Genomic DNA, 19,385 nt, shown 5'->3' with positions numbered 1-19,385 from the left:
AAAATTTATGAGGTTAAAATTGTAATTTAATGTGTAATCTAAACATGTGACAATCATTTAGGGGCACCCAAAATGATAAAAGTGACAATCAATTGGGGATGGAGAGAGTACCTTTTATCAATTTATAATAAACATATGTTGCCATGTGAGATATTTTTGAATTAGCGTTTAGGTATATTTTCGTTATATTAATCTTTTACATACCTTAATAATACTCCATAATTATAAATATAAATATCAATGATTTTAAAAGTTGTGTATTGCCATATGTGTCAATTAAAATATGCCGATTATTATAAAATGGATTAAAAATATGTAAATGTGTTACCTCGAAGTATTTTTGAATTTGAAAAAATAATTTCATTTTCAACAAATGTCATATTTTCATAAAAACACTTGTCAACCAAATAAACACTCCAAGCCAATAAAAAACTTGTTTATTACAAAAAAACCATCTATTAAAAACAGAAAAATGTGGAATTCGTTTCAAAAAAAAAAAAAAAGAAAAACGTGGAATTATTAATTTTTTTTTCTTCCAATTTTTCTCTGTCGGACACTAACGAACTCAGTCGCACCTTTCTCACTCTTCTGCTCCACCCTTCTTGTGTCGTCGGCGACTCTTAAACCCTAACCCTAAACCCTAATTTCATGCCGATTCAATCTATTTGATTCATCTTAATCGCCCCCAAATTTAACCCTAATTTACAAATTCGATGAATATGGAGGTTGATCCTCTGCAGTCTGAGACCGATGCATTGAAGCAGAAATCAGAAGCATTAGTAGCTTTATCAAACAGCGCAATTACTTCGTCGATTTCGAAGATTTCTGGGTCGTCTAGGGTTTTGCCTTCAGAGAAGGACTTCCATTTTTACTATAATTTCGATGAGTTTAAAGGTCCAATTGATGAAATTGGGGCCAAGTCTCAGTCAATGTTAGAACAAATTAATTCGGCAAAGCAGTTGTGGGGTGGTAAAGAGATGGAATTTCCTCAAGATGTTGATGATGAAGCCTATGATTGGCTTGTTAATGTTAATGATGAAGTTATTGAGAAGTTTGATGTTTCTGTGGATGAGTTTTCGAGGTTACGGAAGGTTGAAGAAGAAGCTGCTAGGGCTAGACATTTGGTTGATGAAGATGGGTTTCAGTTGGTTTGTGGGAAGAAGAAAAAGGGTCTTGGTATTGGTGGGATGAGAGAGAAGGAGGAAATTGTGCCGTCTCCATCGGTTCGGGTTGTGGAGAGGGATAAGAAGACTGAAGGGCCGAAGCAGAAGGTGCCGTTTCATATTTCGACAATTAGGAGACCGCAGGAGGAGTACAATATATTGGTTAACAACACGAATACTCCGTTCCAGCACGTCTGGCTTGAGAAGAGTGAGGATGACTCGAAGTTCATTCACCCATTGGTTAGTTTTAACCCCCGTTTCCTTCTTTTAATGAATTTGGCTACTATCTCAATTATTTGATTTTTCATGCATTTACATATGATGCCCAAGTTCCCGTTAATGTGGCCTAATTCTTTTTCAAATGAAGGAAAATAAGCCAAATGAAAGGAATGACATTGTTTGTTACTCATCTCCCTACTTGATTCCATTGTAGCTTTTGGCAGGCTATTACTTGGAACCTGTTTTGCCAGATGTTGGTTAATGAATTCTTTTTTTTTTTTTTTTTTTTTTTTTTTTTTTTGACGGGTGGTTAATGAATTCTTTAATATGAAATGTTTATCTTGAGATGATGTGTTAGGTTGTACTTTAATGGTAGTGAATTATATTATATGTATTACTCTGTCATACAATTAAAATATTTTTGGCCAAACAAAAGAGAAAAATGTAATAAATTTAAAGATTAGGTAGTTAAATCAATGTTTATTTATGGAAAATTGGTCAAGAACTACCAATTAAAGCGCGTGTTTTGAAAACAACTACCTATTAATTTTTTTTTAAAAGAACTGGCACAAAATTGTAAAAAGTTCAAGTAGCACTACTATACTAACAATTCTAACTAGAATATTCGGCATATAGGTTCCATTTTTTACCTTTACGTCATAAAATAACTATCTAAATTGACTAAATTACCCTTTATAATGGTTAAAAGTGGTAAAAAAGTGAAACCCAAATGTCGGAGATTCTAATAAAAAATTGTTAGAGTGGTAGTGGTACTTAAACTTTTTAAAACTTTGTGGTAGTTCTTTTTAATTTTTTTTATCATAGTTAGTTGTTTTCAAAACACGTGCTTTAATTGGTAGTTATTGTCAAAATTTCTTTTATTTATCTATTTTTTTTTAAAAAAAGTGAGATTAAAGAAAGAAATAAGAAACCCTTCTATCAAGGGTGAATTCTAATGAAATATGTTAACTTGACTCTATCTAATTAGGTAAGTTTTCCTAGATCAAAACAGTTATCTGGTGCAATTCTGAAGTTGAAGTATCACAAGTCATTATATATGGACCTTGTTGCTTATACATGTTCAGCTGCTACTTTTTCAAGCACTTATACTATCAATATCTACTTTGACAGCTAACAACTATTAGTTGCAAGCTGCCCATTGCTTAAACAGCTACATACTACTTTAAAGATAAAAGCTAATGGCTACCAGGTACCGTTAGTTTACAACTTGTTAGGAATGAAAAGGAATGCAACTTGATGTATTTCGTAAATGTTTAGTTTTGGTTTACCTTGAATGTGATGTGGGAGAAATTAGGTGGATCCTTTTAGTTTTTGTTTAAGATGTGAATAATTCCATCAATGGAACGTTGAGAACTTATTTTCTTTTGGTATTGATGTGATGATGAGTAATAAGTAAAAAATGCATTGCTTAAGAGTGTCATTTTGAGTCTTTGTTATACCAATTTCTTATGGAAGGTTGATAAGAATAGTGCCTTATTAGAAATGCATAGTTGAACTTTGTAGATTAGGATTATTCGTAAGTTTGGTATTGAATTGCAGTATCTATGTTGTGCACCGGTCTAGAACTTGACCGAACCAAAGACCGATAGTATTAAATATAAAACTGGAGACCGGACCGGTCAATATCCGTCTTGACCGGAGCCTGGTCCAAACCCCAAAATGGACCGGTTCCATGAGATAGTAAGTACTTTTCAAAGTTTTCAGTTTTAAGTCAACCGCCTTCCTCTGCTTTCACTTAACATTTCTGCCATTTTCTCCACTTTTTCAAGGTTTTTTTCTCTCCTCCAATGCTAACCTTCAACCATTGCTTAAATTCCCCTACAGCTACTTCATCTTCTTCTTCATGCTACTTTTTTTAATTCTTTCATTCAAATGCACGCAACCTCATCTCGAACTCGATTTTTCTCAAATTTACCTTCAATTTCCCACCTTCGCTCACCTTGCAGCTGGTTTCAGATACCTTCAACGCAGGTTTAGGTTGCCACCTAGCTTGATGAAGAAGGAAGAATGAGAGATTCAAGGCAGTGTTAAATCTTGGTTTAGGTATGCGCATATAAATAATTATGAGGTGAGTAGAGGGTTTTGTTGGTATTTAATTTGGGTTTTTGATGGCTCTTTTCCAAGGAAGATTTAGGGTTGTTGAAGGAATTTGTTATGATTTATTTTTCTGATTGCCTTATTTGATGATGATGGTCAACTTTATGTAGAAGAAAGTGGTAAAGAAATGGAGAGAAAATTTTTTAAAAAAGTATGGAGATTTGGAGATTGTTGAAGGAATTCTTGGGGAAGTTTATAGTTCATTTCATTTTAATTACAAATATTGAGTTCGGTCTGGTTTGGGTTTTTTGTTGGGTTTAGGCCAGACCGGAAACCGAATTGATAATTAATTGAATAATTTGAAACCCAAAGAACGGACTGGTTATCTTCGGTCTGGTTCGATTCTGTCAAGTCCGGTTCAATAAACTAGTCCAGACCGAAATTTGCACAGCCCTAATTACATCATTCACCTAATCATTGGGATGTACTCAATACTTTTTACAAAATGGACTGCTGTACTTGCATATATGGGTTAAGAAGTGAATTATTATTAGATGGGTATCAGTGAAATAAGTTTATTACCTTGGGAGGGTGTTTATTGAGGTCATGTATAATTCAAAGAATGAATGTTCAGAGTGTAGGTAAACAGACAGTAAATACACTAGAAATATAAAAGGTTCAGTTGACAATAAAACCTTATGCGGTGTTCTAATAATTATTCTGTCCAGTGTTTGAAAAAGCGCGCCTAAGGCGCAAGGCTTTAGAGGTCATGCCGCCTTTTATGGTCTAGGTGAGGCGACTTCAATGAGGCGCAGCTAAGGCGCACAGAGGCGCAGCCTGAGGCGCAACAAGAGCTTTTTTCAGAATTTTTTTTTATTTCTTATTATATGCGCCTCACTTCAATGAGGCGCACCAAGGCGCTCTGAGGCACGCCTTAGGCGCAAGGTACTCCAAAACACCTTGGTGCGCCTTGAGCCTTTTTATACATTGATTCTGTCAAGTGTCAATGAAGCTTGTGTGTACCCGGGTGTATGGGATTTGTTCTAAATTTTCTACCTCATTCAATTTTTGCTATAAGGTATCTTTGTGTTTCTGGATGTTTTGTTTATGGAAGTTGATTTTTTTTATAAAAAAAAATTATTATCATTATTTATTTATTTATTTTTCATTTATTTAAGTAGTATATTTTGTTTGCAAAAAGTGAAAAATTTAAATTTGGTGATTTTAGTGATTAGGGATCTAAACTCTGCCAGTCCTTAGCCTAGATAAAGGAGGAGGGTTACGGTAGGCCAGTGACAGCCAGTGTAAAACTTTGCATCACTTGACATGAGCCACAATGATTGAGAGTAGTATTAGGATAGGTTACCTTTTGGGAAGTCCTCATTCAGTTCTTGTAACTGACCCCTCTAATGGGATTAAGGCGTTAAGCAGAAGAAGAATAATTAGGGATCTAGGCTGTAAGGATTTGAACATTTTACTTAAGCTCTGTGAGCATGCATGAGTCTGTAGATTGAGAACTTGGTATGTGTTTATAGTTTTCTTGTTATGGGAGAGTGGGGACATTTAAATGTATGGGGACATGGTATATATTAAGTTTAGCCATCCTTTTTGTATACACCTGACATTGCTTTGTTTGCCCTTTATTTAGATTTCTATTTTACCTGTAAAAAAACTGATTGAAATATGTTAATCAATCTTTTTTTATTTCTGTTTTTGCAGGAAAAGCTATCGGTTAACGATTTTGTGGATTGTAATATTGAGAGTCTTGAGCCAGTGATGCCGCCGCCTCTGGAATCTACTCCCTTTAAAATGGTTGAAGAAGTCAAGGATTTAAAGGAGTTAGCTGCTAAACTACGGAGTGCAAATGAAATTGCGGTAAGTATATGTTTTCACAAAGTACCCTTGGATGCTTTAGTATCTGTTTCCTCCTAGCAGACTCCCTTAGAATTTCTAAACTGTGTTGCTGTTTAGAGAGCTGGTTTCTTAAAAAAAGTGCCATACTAGTATGATAATTGGTAAAGAAGATGAATCCTTGAAGATGGTTAGGCAATAACAAATTTTTTTTTTTTTTTTTTCTTATGGCTAAATTCCTCTTCCTAGGAAATTAAAGAAAATGGTTCTGCCATGAAGGCATGAAAATGAGAAGTTCTTTTCTACTCATTTGTTTTCTTTTCTTGAACAGTTGTAAGCAGAATCGCCCTCTTTGTGTCCGTCTCCCAAGAAAATGATACTGTCCTTAACCTTTCTCCTTGGTTGACAAAAAAAGCACTTGTATTGCTTGTCATATTACTGCCTAAAATCTGAATTTAGCCACACCGACATCTTAGATGTCACCCAAGGAAACTGGTTTAAAAATTTATATTTTCTAACAAATAAAATGGCCATTCTTTTTATAATGGTAAAGCACCTGTTATCTTTTTGCCTAATCTATTGTTCTCTCTGCTGCATTTATCCATAATGTGTTTAGCATGTAAGAACTGGCCACAATTTGTATTTCTCCATAAAGGAGGTAAAAGTCCAAAATAAAGTAATCTAGGGGGTAATGTTTGAATGTTTGAAACACTGAGGATGGTTTGAAATTGCAGTTTTGATCATGATTGCAATAACAGTCGCAATTTCGCAATTACAGTACTGATGCGTTGGTCATGGACCATATTGCTTTCGTCACAATAGAAATTTGGTATTAAGTGTTTTAAATTTTAAAGTGTTTCTAAATACTCTGACAGTCTGACCAAAGGTTACAAAGTAGGAGGACCAATAATACTTGGTGCTCCCTCTGTCCCATATTATAATTCCAGTTTTCCTATTTTGGAATACCAAAATATTGTTCCTGTTTCTATTTTTAGATAGTATGTATAGACTATTATACCCTCACTTTTTTTAACTTTATTCATTGGGACGGAGGGAGTTGTATTTATTGTATATATATATATATGTATGTATTTTTGACACAACACTTGTAAATACTACATACATGGCAATCAAATACTACTGTAATATTCTTTGAAATGGCACTTTTGTCGAGCCTATTTACTTTTCAATATTTATGAGCACTTAAAAATCCTTGTAAACCATATCTCCATCGTGAGACCAACACATCAATTTTGTTATTGTGACAATCATTGGCGAAAGCTACATTTTTGGACTTAAGGTTATAAATGAGAACAATTGATGATTTTGGGAGTATTTAAGGTGCACTCTACATGCTTATTGATATGTATGTGAGTTTTTTTTTTGTTATTTTTTTTTTAAATTTTTAAATTGTGTCTTTTCGGCCGTTTTCACTTTAGCTGTCTTGGCTTGTTATTGTGCATAATTGCTTGACAAATTGTATATACTTCGATTATTTATGTAACATATTTGTTTCCCCTTAAACAAAATGTAACATATTTGTTCTTTAGGTTGATTTGGAGCATAATCAGTATCGGTCTTTTCAAGGTTTGACTTGTTTAATGCAAATATCTACTAGAACTGAAGACTTTGTTGTTGATACTTTGAAGTTGAGAATTCATATTGGTCCATACTTAAGGGAAATCTTCAAGGATCCTACAAAGAAAAAGGTTTGTAGTTTCACGTTCTCTTCTCCCTTAAATGATCATCTATGATATGCTCTTGGATTTTGTACATGGGGAGTCGGGGACAGGGTGTCTTAACTCTTTTATAAAATTTATGTATATGCTGTACCATGATGGATATATCAAATTGGTAGGTTATGCATGGAGCTGACAGGGATATTGCATGGCTTCAAAGAGACTTTGGCATTTATGTATGCAATTTATTTGATACAGGACAGGTATGCTTCAGAATGTTCAGCAGTTCAGTTATGTGTTTGAATTTTGGGTTTTTAGCCTTTTTTCTAAGATGCCCTCTTTTTTACAAATAACTCCTGTTTTTTGATGTATATATATTACATATATTTTCTGGGTTATCTGTGACGAAAACTAAATTACTGGATTTCTTATTGAGTAGGGATTAGTTGCAGTGTCTTTGCAAATTTATCCATCTTTGTGGTTTTGCGATTTGTTGGTTTCATTTGTATTAATTATAGTTCATCTCATATATGTTGGTCATCAAGAGTGGGAGGTGGTTCTCTTTATCTGCAGTCCTTGCTTATTGTGTAAATTAGAAACAAATTTATCAAAAGAAGTATACATTTACTTGAAAAAATATCCTCTAATTTTGGATTGGGTATAATTTGAAGGTTTGTCAATCAGGAGAGTTAAAGACCTTTGTTTTGCTTATATTTAATCTCATATCTACATAGACCCTGTTCTATTCACCTGGTTTTTATTTACTGACCTAAAATTTATTTTATTGATCAAGTTTAATATTTCTATCTACACCTGGTTTTTGCTTATATTTACTAATTCACCGATATGTTTATATACTAAATATAAATTTTACTGGATATTATTATTGTTACTGACCTAAAATATGTTTATACTAAATCTATATATTACTAATTCACCAATATGTTTATACTGAATATATACTTATTCTATATTTTACTGAATGTTATTATTGCAAGAACAGGGCCATAGTGTATAGCTTGCCTTCCTTTTCTTACTGTCATAGGAACTATCATCCATAATTTTGAACATTTTTGTCATCCCTTTATTTGCACTTGTATCTTGTTTTATTGGTTTAATTATGTGAACTACTTATAGAACAAGTTTAGATCAGACTTGATACTACAGTTTGTTTTAAATTTCATACCTTGTTGATTTTGCTTTCAAACAGATGAAATCTTATGCACAAGTTGTTGATACTGCCTTTTGTAAGCATTATCATAGTTCTTTGAAATGAAAATTTATGTCTTTTCATTATGCATATCACTAAAGTAGAATTGGAGAGATAATGTGGGTTTTATGGCTTATTCTTTAGACTGGAAAAAAAAAAAAGAATTTCTCTCATCTTCCTGTTGGGGAGGATAGTGATTTTTTGATGGACATGTTGTTAAGTGTTAACAAATGTAAAAAGTTCTGGTCAAATGTGCCATGTCAACAATATTATCATGTACTCAATTACGGTTACTTTTTTCTTTATTTGACTTGCTAAGCTTCTCCCTGTTTTGAATGCATTTGTGTAGCGCAAAATAAAAAGTGAGCTATCATTTTTCTTCTTCATGCTATTTTGGTCTCTTGTATTGTCTAATACAACATGGTTTTGACTTTATTTAAGGCTTCTCGAGTGTTACAAATGGAGAGACATAGCCTGGAACATCTTCTCCAACATTTTTGTGGAGTTACTGCAAATAAACAGTAATTATTTCAAACTTTGTTGACCTCTGTTTATAAGAACAATATTCGATTTGAAGGTTGATATGGGTTACTAAAATCTCATGCAGATACCAGAATGCTGATTGGAGGTTGCGTCCACTTCCTCGTGAGATGCTAAGGTAGATGCTTAATAATTGTGCAACTTGTTTTTTTGAAAAAAGTTGCAGTTTACACTATTGAACTTTAGACCCATGAAACTATGCCTCATCTGAGCAATGAATATACCTTGATATCAATGAAAATACCTTGATATCAGTGAATTGTCTAAGGTGTAAAGGTCTGTTAGTTTGTTAGCCATCCAGTTTGGATTTTTTTTTTTTTTTTTTTTTTTTTTTTGTGGGGGTGGGGGTGGTGGAGGGTTAATGTACCTAATTAGTACTTCCTCTACTTTAGTTACTTGCAACACACTATTTTAGAAAGAAAGATATTAAACTAGGTAAATGGACAAATTAATTGACAAAATTTTACCACCGATAAGAAGAAAGTGATAAGTTGCTATGGTTTAAATATTTTTGCTTCATTCATCCGTTTACTTAGTTTAATCACTTCCTCAAATAGCGTACTAAAAAGGTGTGTTGCAAGTAACAGAGGAAGTATATGTTTTATACATTAATTAGTACATTCTATGTCCTTAAATTATTTTCCTCTTAGGCTTAGGCATGCATATTTACAGTAAATTGGTAGAGTAGTGCAAGTTTTCTTAGGGTAAGTTTATTGGTGAGTCCTTGAGTGGAGTCTTGACTCAAGACTCACATACAAGATTATGTGTTTTTTTGCAATAATGTGGTGCAAGACATTAGGTAGTATCGAGTCATCTTAAGACTATAAAATGATAAAGAATTCTGATTTTGTTTTGTTGGCCAATGACGAGCTGCCAACTCATTAGCTCAAAAAAGCTGTTGAAATTTTAATAATGTGTGTTGATATTTTTTAGGAGGGTATATGAGTTTGGAGTGAGTCTTGTGATAATGTGTTAAATTGGAGAAAGTTTGGTATGAGTCTAAATAACAAAAAAATTATTTAAAATTGGGGGAAAGTTGACGTGACAGAGTGTGGTGTTTGAGTTTGGGTTTGGGGATAAACTTATCCTTAGTAGATGGTGGAAAGTAAGAATAAAAAAAATATTGATTGAGGGAGGAAGAGTTAGTGGAGGGGCCTGCGATGAATTGGGGGGAATCACCTCAGCAGGCTGTGCGAGTGTATGAAAGGAGGCACAAACAACAAGGCAAGGGGCAGGTGCACAATCACAAGCTGTCACAAGAAGACAAACAAGGGAATTCTCCACTGAATGGAGGATAAAGGACTGCATTCACCTGGCGCAGAACAGGACAAAACTCTTAATGATTAGGTTACTTGAGTAGGATAGAGCTTGGTTTGAAAGGAAGAGGAATGTAATAGTGCAGACTTATGTTGAGAGAAGTAATATTAAGTAGCAGTAGAATAGTAGAGTAGCTTCCAAGGTAGAGTCTTTCTCCATCGTAGCCGTAGTTTGAATATTAATCAAAGATCCAAGCTTTACCTCCATTTTCCTCTGTTTTCTGTTCTAATTTATCTGTTGAATACGTAGTCTATAGCATGGCCAACATCACATGGGATATGAAGAAAGAGAGTGAGCGAGATAGTTAGTGGTTGGGCCTACATCACATGGGTTGAATGAGTTAGGTGAGCGGAATTTTTCATATAAGGTGAAAAGACAATTATTTGGGGACTGACCAAATTTTAAGCAAGACAATTATTTGAGGATGGAAGTAGTAGTTTTTAATATAAATGAATTGTTTATAAAATATTTTCACCCTTTTTTTCCTATATGAAAATTTTGTATATTTACAGTTGATAAAGAGTGCAAATATGAGAATAGCCTCAAGTTGGAAATAAAGTGAAAGGAAAAAATTTATTTTAAACATACCTAGGACCCAACTATGGGTGATCTTACACAACCTTACCCAACTGTGGGGATCACACAACCATATCAGACTATGAGTGGCATGGAAAATGTATACCCAGCTAAGATATTATACATAATACCCAAGTACAAGGCATGTGAACAGATTCCATTAATAGACACCAGTGGTGGAATTATGTGCTATGGAATCAGGAGAAAACATCTTAGATCTGGCCACTGAATGTGTAAATTTAGTTATAGAATTTTAATGTCTTGCCTATATTTTTAGTCGGTAATTCCACATGACTTTTGAGTTTTGATGCAGTTCTGTTTATAAAGTTGATGGGTATACTTTTGTATATCTCCTTATCTGATTATACATTTTATTTGATCATCTTAATGTTAATATTCTAATTACAAATTTACTTAAATATTCTAATCTCTCCAATTGGTCTTGAAAGCCTTAGCTGCCTTAGTCCATAATGATGCTTCCTGTCTCAACAAATTACATGGCTGGGGAAGTAAGGAAACTCCTGAAAATTTTACTGCAATTCTGTTTCAACTACTACTCAAATTGCCTATCAGCATTGTGCCACAACTTCTGCTTTAAAGCATTATGCCACAACTTTTCCTTAACTCTTAAAACGTCACAAAGCAAATTTGTAGCCAAAAAGTTATAACTTTATTTTTTTTTTGATTTTTTCGTATTTGTTCTGTTAACACTGATGATTCCCTATATATTTAAGTTACTAGAATGTCTCATAGTCTCTGGGGCTCTATTTCTGTGGATCAAGGTGGAAAACTTCTAGCATCATTGGAATAGATATTTTAGTCACTTGAAATTATCATTTAGGAATGACTTTAGTCTCTTTGTAACTCATATGATGGGTGCAAAACTTATATAGGAAAAAAAGGGTGAAAAAAAACCATCATGGGTGCAAAGAGGCTACCTTTCCTTTTATAATTTACAGGCAGCATCATGTAGATTCCATTGAGACGATTTGCATCACTTTATATTGCTTCTCTCTTTGATTTCAATTATTTACCTTTGTATTATCTACGTGATTGTGCATATAACTGTTACATTAATTACTTGTCACAGGTATGCTCGAGAAGACACCCACTACTTATTATATATATATGATTTAATGAGGATCAGGCTGCTCTCAGAGAGTACTGATCCTGAAAATCTTAAAGGGCTTCTTTTAGAGGTATGCCTTGTTTAATTTTGTACACTATGATGCTATTATGTTACTACATTTAGTTACTTGTTGGAATTGTTTGAAGATTTAGTGTTATATTCTTAAGCTCTTATCAATATTTATTTTTAGTGGGCACTTCCTCTGCTGTTACCTTATAGTGGTTGTTTCAAAGTCTTACTTCACTTAATTCCATTAGGGGGCGTTTGGTTCGCAGAGTGGTATGGGTTTGGAATCAGGAATGGTGGTATCGGATTGGAACTTGATACTTAATACCATATGTTTGGTTCAATTCTGGAATGGAATCTCATCCCCTTAATACCATGTATTTGAGACTTAAGGGAATGGAATGGGCCAAAGTGCCAAACCCACCTCCCCCCAAAGGTTTTTAAACCCCATACCTCATGAGGTTTGAGGTATGGGCTTTAAATTCATACTTTTGACAACCAAACAAATGTTATGAGATTTAGTCATTATAAACCTATACCTCATACCTATATTCCGCGAACCAAACACCCCCTTATAGGCTTTATGGCCCTCCTAATTGAAATCATTTACTCTACCTTTTCCCACTTTAGTTGCAACATTCCACTCATCAGAATTATTTATTCAATTTTTTTAATTAACAATATTCTACTCGATCTTTTTTTTTTTTTTTTTTTTTAAATCAGTATTATTCTTCATTTCTTATAAAACTCTATACAACTATATTTTTATTTTTCTTCTCTTACAACACCACTTTTCTCATACCTTTCTAATATTTTCATTGATTTGCATTTTCCAACCAGTATTTTAGTCTATAGGCTGCTGTACTATGGAAAAATTTGCTCCTGCCATCTTACAAGGTTGTCAAAAAAGTTATTTTACTTTTTCTTGTTAAAAGTGGTCCTGTTCTTTATAATTCGATTTTAAAGTGTTATTAACTTTTTCAATGGCATATCAATTAAAAGGGAAGTGAAGTGGTCTCTTAGAGCCAACGTTGATCATGACAAGAATTTGTCGCTAAAATTTGTATTATCTATTTATCTCAGTTGATTAGTGCTGTTATCTACCTTGATGTTAGATAAGGGGCTTGTTACATTTTTGGTATGTTAAATTGAAGCTTTAGAGAGATAAATTTTACCAGTGGATCGTCAGCTGTGTATTAGTCTGCACTTTTGGTGGATGGAAATCTATGAACAAAAAGCTTTATTTCAATTTTTAGTCTCTTTTAGTGGGGATTTTGGTAGAGATTAGATTGATCCCAAATAACACTTCTGATTAATCAAGCTACTTTTGTGAAACTTGAATATAAGCATATTGGGTTGAATACTCTTTTTCAGATATGCTTGTAATTTGCTTGCAATATTAATATACCCAATTACTCTCTATAAATATTAATTATTATCTACCTCTGCTGTTATGTACATCAGAAATTACATGTTATTTTTCTTTTTTACCAAAAAAAAAAAAAAATAAAAAATCGTAAGTTGATAACTCCTAATTTACCTAATACCTCAACATATTATGTAATTATTATGTTATATATAGTCTGTATGTGCTAGTCGATTCCACCATCTATATATAAAGTGTGTTTTTTATTACTCCATATACTTGACTTTTTTTTAGATGTATTGACATTAGTTTTTTTTGAAGAGTTAAATTAGGGTTTGTGGATTCTGTTAGTTGGAAGGTCTAGGGCTTCAGGAATACTTAAATTACTTTGAATTTTGTTTTCTGATACAATTTTAGTCCTTTGGTGTCTGTTGTCATGTTTTTGTTAAATCTTGTACTAAAATCTTCTCTTTCTCATGTGGAACTTTATGTTGATTCTGTAATTGAGCAGGTATATCAGCGCAGTTATGATCTATGCATGCAACTTTATGAGAAGGAGCTTTTGACGGATACTTCGTATCTTTATATATATGGGTCAGTCTCTTGTAGTTTGAACATTAAAAGATGCACCTTTTCAGATCTTGCTGGTTAAGCTATTGATTTTGAAAAGTAATATTGTACTTGATCTTTGGTAGCTTAATTATTGTATATGTTGATGAACAGTGTGCAGGCAGCTAATCTTAATGCTCAGCAGCTATCCATTGTCGCTGTAAGTATGATTAGTATAGGAATTTGATGTCATTTTCGGCCAATTTAATTCTGAACTTGTGTAATGTGAATTGTATGGCTTTCTATGTTTGAATATTAATTTCTAAAGGGCTTTCATCATGCATTATATTGAAGTACCAATCAACACCCTTAAGGTTAGTGAATCAGTGAAGAGTGACTCTTGATAATACCTTGAAAGCTCCAAATCTGAAGTCTAGGCCTTCCCCTCCCCCCTCTTTTTAGTGTCCTGTAAAAGATACTCATTATAGAACAATGTCTTGTAGTCAGTTAGCTGTAGCTCCTTACCAATCATATCTTGTTCTTTATCCTATGTCTGACATTGTGAAAAAGAGTGCTAAAGGCAAAGCTTTGTCATCTGCTGCTGCACTGCCTTGCATGAGCCAATATAAAAATTTTCACATTCTTGCATATTGGAATTTTTTTTTCATTCAGAAAGTTCCATTTTAATTAATTGTGATAATTTTCACTTCTTTCCTATCTAAAATTTAAAACCCTCTAATATATTAAGAGCATGTTGTCACCTCTTGTTATCACTGATTCTAACTTGATATCTATCCGCAGGGTCTCTGTGATTGGAGGGATGCTATTGCCCGTGCTGAGGATGAAAGCACTGGTTATATATTGCCTAATAAAGTACTATTGGAAATAGGTATTTGAAAGCCCTTTAAAAGCATGCTTTGATATTTACCATTCTGCTCAGTTCTTGTTTGTTCTACGCTTATGCTTGGAATTTGTATGTGACTTTGTCATTCTTAACTTATTTTATTTAATGGAAAAGCCAAGCAGATGCCTCTGACTACTAGCAAATTACGACATTTGGTGAAGTCTAAGCACCCATATGTGGAGCGCAATCTTGGTTCTGTGGTCAATATCATTAGGCATGCGGTTCAGAACGCTTCGTCTTTTGAAGCCGTAGCTCAGCAATTGAAAGAAGCTCGAATTCAGATGGTGAGTTTGTAGTAATAGAAGACTACATGTGCATGCATGCGTGCGTGCGTGTATTATTCTCAATTTCATAAAAAATGACTGAATTCTCAATTTCATAGGCTGACTGGTAGTATCGGACTGGTAGTTATCACTTTAAAATCTGATTTTACTATAGTTATCATTATGTTGAACTGTCTTGTTAGTAGTTGTTAATTGGCTGGGCTTTTGATCTAACTGTTTCAAGGAAAAAATGGTCAGTAACTCGATACATTGTGCAGAAATGGAGAATTAGTTTATTTGAAATTAAGTGCCCTTGAAAATTTTCTTGTCATGTTTTGTGACGTCATGTTTCATTTCAGGCACCTGAATTGAATAATGCAGGGACTGATATCTCTGAAGCTCAGACTGGTAGTATCGGTGAAGGTTCTGATGGTAGCCAGCATGAACAAGCACCAGCTCATCTGCAGTTGAAAGATCCAGGTTTGAAGCTTACTGTCCATGATCCCAAACCAAGGAAGGATGGAGTGTTGGTAAAGGATAACCTTCAGAACGGAAATATAACAAAAGGCACTAATGGTAGTGTTACTCTTGAGTCTCAGAGAGAACAGGTGGCCTTTTCCATTCAGAAAAATGTTAGTTTTATGCCCATTGTTCAGAAAAGATTTTATGTTCAGAAAAATGTGAAATGCAATCAATGCATTTTTCCTTCTGAATTTTTTGTGAAGATTTTACTTTTCTTTCTTGTAGGTTGCCGAAACTACTGTCCAGCTGTTGAAGAAGCCTGGTCGTGCATTTGGTGCACTTCTTGGAAGTTCTGCCTCCAAAAAGAAAACTGATTTTAAAAAGGTTTTGTGCCAAAATAATTTTAAGATAATGTAGTAATGTGTATGTATGTTATTATGTGGCCTATTTGTCTTTTTCCATGTTTTTTTACCTCGTATAAGGTATCTTATTCACTTAATATCCTTTCATTCCTTTGAAATGTGATTATACACCCCTGGCTAACTGTACATAACCTCCTTGCATTGATCCACGAGGGCCATTTCCACTTGCCCATCTTCAGCATATATTCTTCCATGTTGCAGGGTGAAGACAAGTTGGAGCAGATCAAGTCTACTGTGAATCTTCCTTTCTATTCATTTTCTTCAAGGGAACAAGAGTTGAAACCAGCAACTAAGGAACCTCCTGAAGAGCCCAACAGAACCTCTGATGCTCAGCTTTCTGGGGAGAGCTCCTATGAACCAAAGTTAGGAAGCATTTCAGAAGATGTAATATTGTTAGATGGTGATCAACGGTCCATGCAGGCATGTGAAGAGCCAGATAGAGCTTCTGAGGTTCTACCCTCTGTAAGTCACCCTGTTCAATCAGGGTCAAACACCATGTTAGATGATGTTATATTGTTGGACAGTGATACCAGTGACGAAGAACCAGCTGATAGTTTAGACCGAGATCAAAATCATGCGGATTCTAATGATCATCAAGTTGCTTGTCAACCAGAGATAGTGGTTTTGGATGAGGATGACGATGAGGATAATGAGCCAATTTCCCTTACAGATTTATCATCTAGTTTTGAGAAATGTTTGCAGCCTATGAATCAGAGCCATGCTAGCAAGCAAGAAAAGGATCCTGAAGACACTGGTGGCTTGCAATTTAAGCCTTTTGATTATGAAGCTGCTAGGAAAGAGGTGAAGTTTGGGGAACCTGCAAAGAGAGACTTGAAAACTAATGATAATAACAATCATTCTGGGAAGAAAAAGGGCGTCATTACTGATAGGAGCAGTAATGACGAAGATTTACTTCCCCAAGGTAAAAGACGCCAGGCTTTCCCAGCCAGTGGGAATCGTAGTGTGACATTTAGGTGAATTAGGGTCCTAGGGCCCCTTAGTTTCTATTGCTTACATAATGTGGTAAATATAGTTGGATTTGTAAAATCTAGACGAAATGTTGGTTTACTCAGAGAAATGCAAAGAGTAAAATTCCAATGAATGTGATGCACTCAACTTCTGTGAAATTCAAACTTTTACCTTTTTTTTTGTTTAATTAATCCTTTTTTTTAATCACTTCAAATCCCCAACAATTGGCCAACATTTTAAATACTTATATTGTTTTGTGGGAAAGAATCGAAATTGAAAGCAACGAATATTATAAAGTTGCAAAAGAGGAATGCTGAACAGTTGAAAGTTCTCATAGGGCTTGTAAGAACGTCACTTATGTTTTGTATGTTACAATATTACATGGAGTACTTAGCCAAATGATTTCATGCTCTCGAGGCTAAGCTATCCTTAAAGCCATGTCTCATAGTGTTAAGAAGTATGTCAAGCATTATAGCACGACACTGGTAGAGTGGCTCACAACTTTTATGTTACATGTTATTTTAGGTCACTCAACCAAAATACCCGACAATTATAGATACCTCAATGAGGAAGCCCCCATTCATCACGATGATAAACAGGGTTTGTTCATCACGTGGCAAAGGCGTAAATAGGTTGAACAATACATTGAACACTTGTCATATGAAATGGACTCGCATCGTTACAAGATGGCATCAAGTGCTGACTAATGTACATGTGTCTTATGCAGTTGTTTAACCTGTTAGAAACGCCGTGAATACAAGGAATTGACTGTTAACTAATTGTCTACGTTGAAAAGTAGGTAGGATTTATTTATTAGTTTGGTTTGGGGGCAGACTCGAGTTACTCCTTCGCTTTTTAAAATTGTAATTTCTCATTCGACAGAGGGTTTTGAGTCTCGCTTGATGATCTTAGGTCTTCCCCTACAAACAAACCAGTAAATTAAAAATAAAAAAATTAAAAAGATCTAGGGAAAATTGGTGATATGATCGGCTTAGTCAGTGCTAGTGTTCGTCGCGGGTGCTAAACAGGTAAGTTAAGTAGCATGATTAAAGTTTAGAAGTAGAATGAGAAGTTTGTTTGTTTTTTTTTTTTTTAAATGAATGATTATATTGGATTTTATCTGAGTAGTTGAGCCATCCGCGCGCGATAGCCCAATAAACACGGAGTGGGTGAATTTAATGTTCTCGTTAAATTTATGGACCATATTTATCCAATTTACGCATTGTATGTAATGGGTGGTATAATATTGTAGACACCCATTTGTGTCTCCCCAAAACCAAACTCAGTGATGAGTACCTTTCACGTCGAATCATAATCGAATGAAGTGAAAGTGTGGAAAGTCTAGTGTTGCAGATGGTTTTTATTTCTTTTCTTTCTCTCTGTTTTTGAAAACCTATTTTAAGAAAACAGTCAATCCAGTTTGGTTTGGTCTATGGCAAGGGTCCAATAATAGTGTAATTGGGTCAGGTTTGAAAAGATATTTCCAACGATATATTATAAGCCCAATTCCGATGAATAATGAGGAAGTTATGACCAAATTACTAAACTGGGCCCGGTTTGATCTTTATATGCGGCCCAATGATCTAGAGGAGGGCCTAATATTGATTATCATTCCTAATGTGATAAGGATTGGTTCTTCTAGAAGGTTCTTTTCATTCCTAATTTATTAACATTGATAAATTGACTTTAGTGGACTTTTAGAGTTTTAATCAGAATAAAAGAAGTGTTTTTAAGGAAAATACGATTCTACCCTCTCGTACGGCTAAATTTTATAAAATTAAGGAAAATTTCCACGCTTCTGACGACAGGACCAGCGCCTGGCGCCATACGCGGCGTCTGGCGCCTTTGCGCTGCGATCGTGTTTTATTCTTTTCGAAACTCTGATTCTTTTTTAATCATAATCCGGCTGATTTTCTCTATAAATAGCCTCCTAAAACCTTTGTTTTCAATCATCAACAACTCTCTAATTCTCTTCTCTCTCTAAGCTAAAGCTTATTCTTCTCTATCTCTTTTCTAAACTAGTCTTTTCATACAAAATTCCGCATTCACAAGATCTAGAAACACCTAGCCAAGTTCGAAGTTACCGTCGCCCTAGACGTGAAAGGTTTTAATTTCTGAGGGTTTGGTCCCAAATCTCTTTTTCAATTATTGAATTTAATTGTTTGATTTTATATTTTCCTTGAAGTTACTAATGTGTGTATTTTGTTATTAGAAAGAAATACGAGGCATCCAAGTAAGTACTTTAATTGATTTATTGTTATTATGATATAGAAATCATGTCTAGAATGTTATTTTGATTCCTAGTATCATGTTAGGATGTTTTTCTTAATTTGATGTTTAGAATGACAACAATAAGTTCCTAGTATCATGTTTAGGGTAAAGAATATAATGTCAATTATGATTTCTATGATGCCTTTTATTGTCTTTCCTAATAGCATGTTATCATCATGTTAGGGCTAAAGCTTTGTGTTTTATGGTTTACTAACATGCTAGGGTTTGTTATTAATCTTGTTAGTGTCATGCCTGTGATCTTGATATTATTATGTTTTAATATGGGGTGATTATTTTAATTATGATTATAATTGTTATGATGATTATGACTATGATTTTGGTTATAATTGTTATAATTTTCTTATTATGTTGCTTGATATTATATTATTGTTATTGCTTGATCACACCTTTTATGCATGTTTAAAGGGAAT

General features: G+C 34.1%; 1 protein-coding gene across 2 annotated transcripts; it reads left to right on the top strand.

Annotated features, from left to right (window-relative positions):
• The first annotated feature begins 316 nt into the window (after positions 1-316).
• LOC110721168 (protein RRP6-like 2) lies at positions 317-16,887 on the top strand. Of its 2 annotated transcripts, none has more exons than XM_021900299.1 (14): positions 317-1,403; positions 5,160-5,315; positions 6,842-7,000; positions 7,150-7,233; positions 8,622-8,701; positions 8,788-8,838; positions 11,704-11,812; positions 13,626-13,708; positions 13,838-13,883; positions 14,465-14,552; positions 14,682-14,851; positions 15,190-15,438; positions 15,578-15,676; positions 15,916-16,887. In XM_021900299.1, the coding sequence occupies exons 1-14, from the start codon at positions 714-716 to the stop codon at positions 16,690-16,692; spliced, it is 2,841 nt and encodes a 946-aa protein (XP_021755991.1). In that variant the 5' UTR covers positions 317-713; the 3' UTR covers positions 16,693-16,887. The 2 variants fall into 2 exon arrangements, with proteins under 2 accessions (XP_021755991.1, XP_021755990.1); XM_021900298.1 differs by having other exon boundaries at positions 318-1,403; positions 15,190-15,462.
• The last annotated feature ends 2,498 nt before the right edge of the window (positions 16,888-19,385 follow it).

Source organism: Chenopodium quinoa, unplaced genomic scaffold (genome assembly GCF_001683475.1).
Source record: "Chenopodium quinoa cultivar QQ74 unplaced genomic scaffold, ASM168347v1, whole genome shotgun sequence".
Lineage (NCBI taxonomy): Eukaryota > Viridiplantae > Streptophyta > Magnoliopsida > Caryophyllales > Amaranthaceae > Chenopodium > Chenopodium quinoa.
The sequence above is the reverse complement of the archived record's forward strand: the minus strand, read 5'-3'. Positions and strand labels throughout refer to the sequence as shown.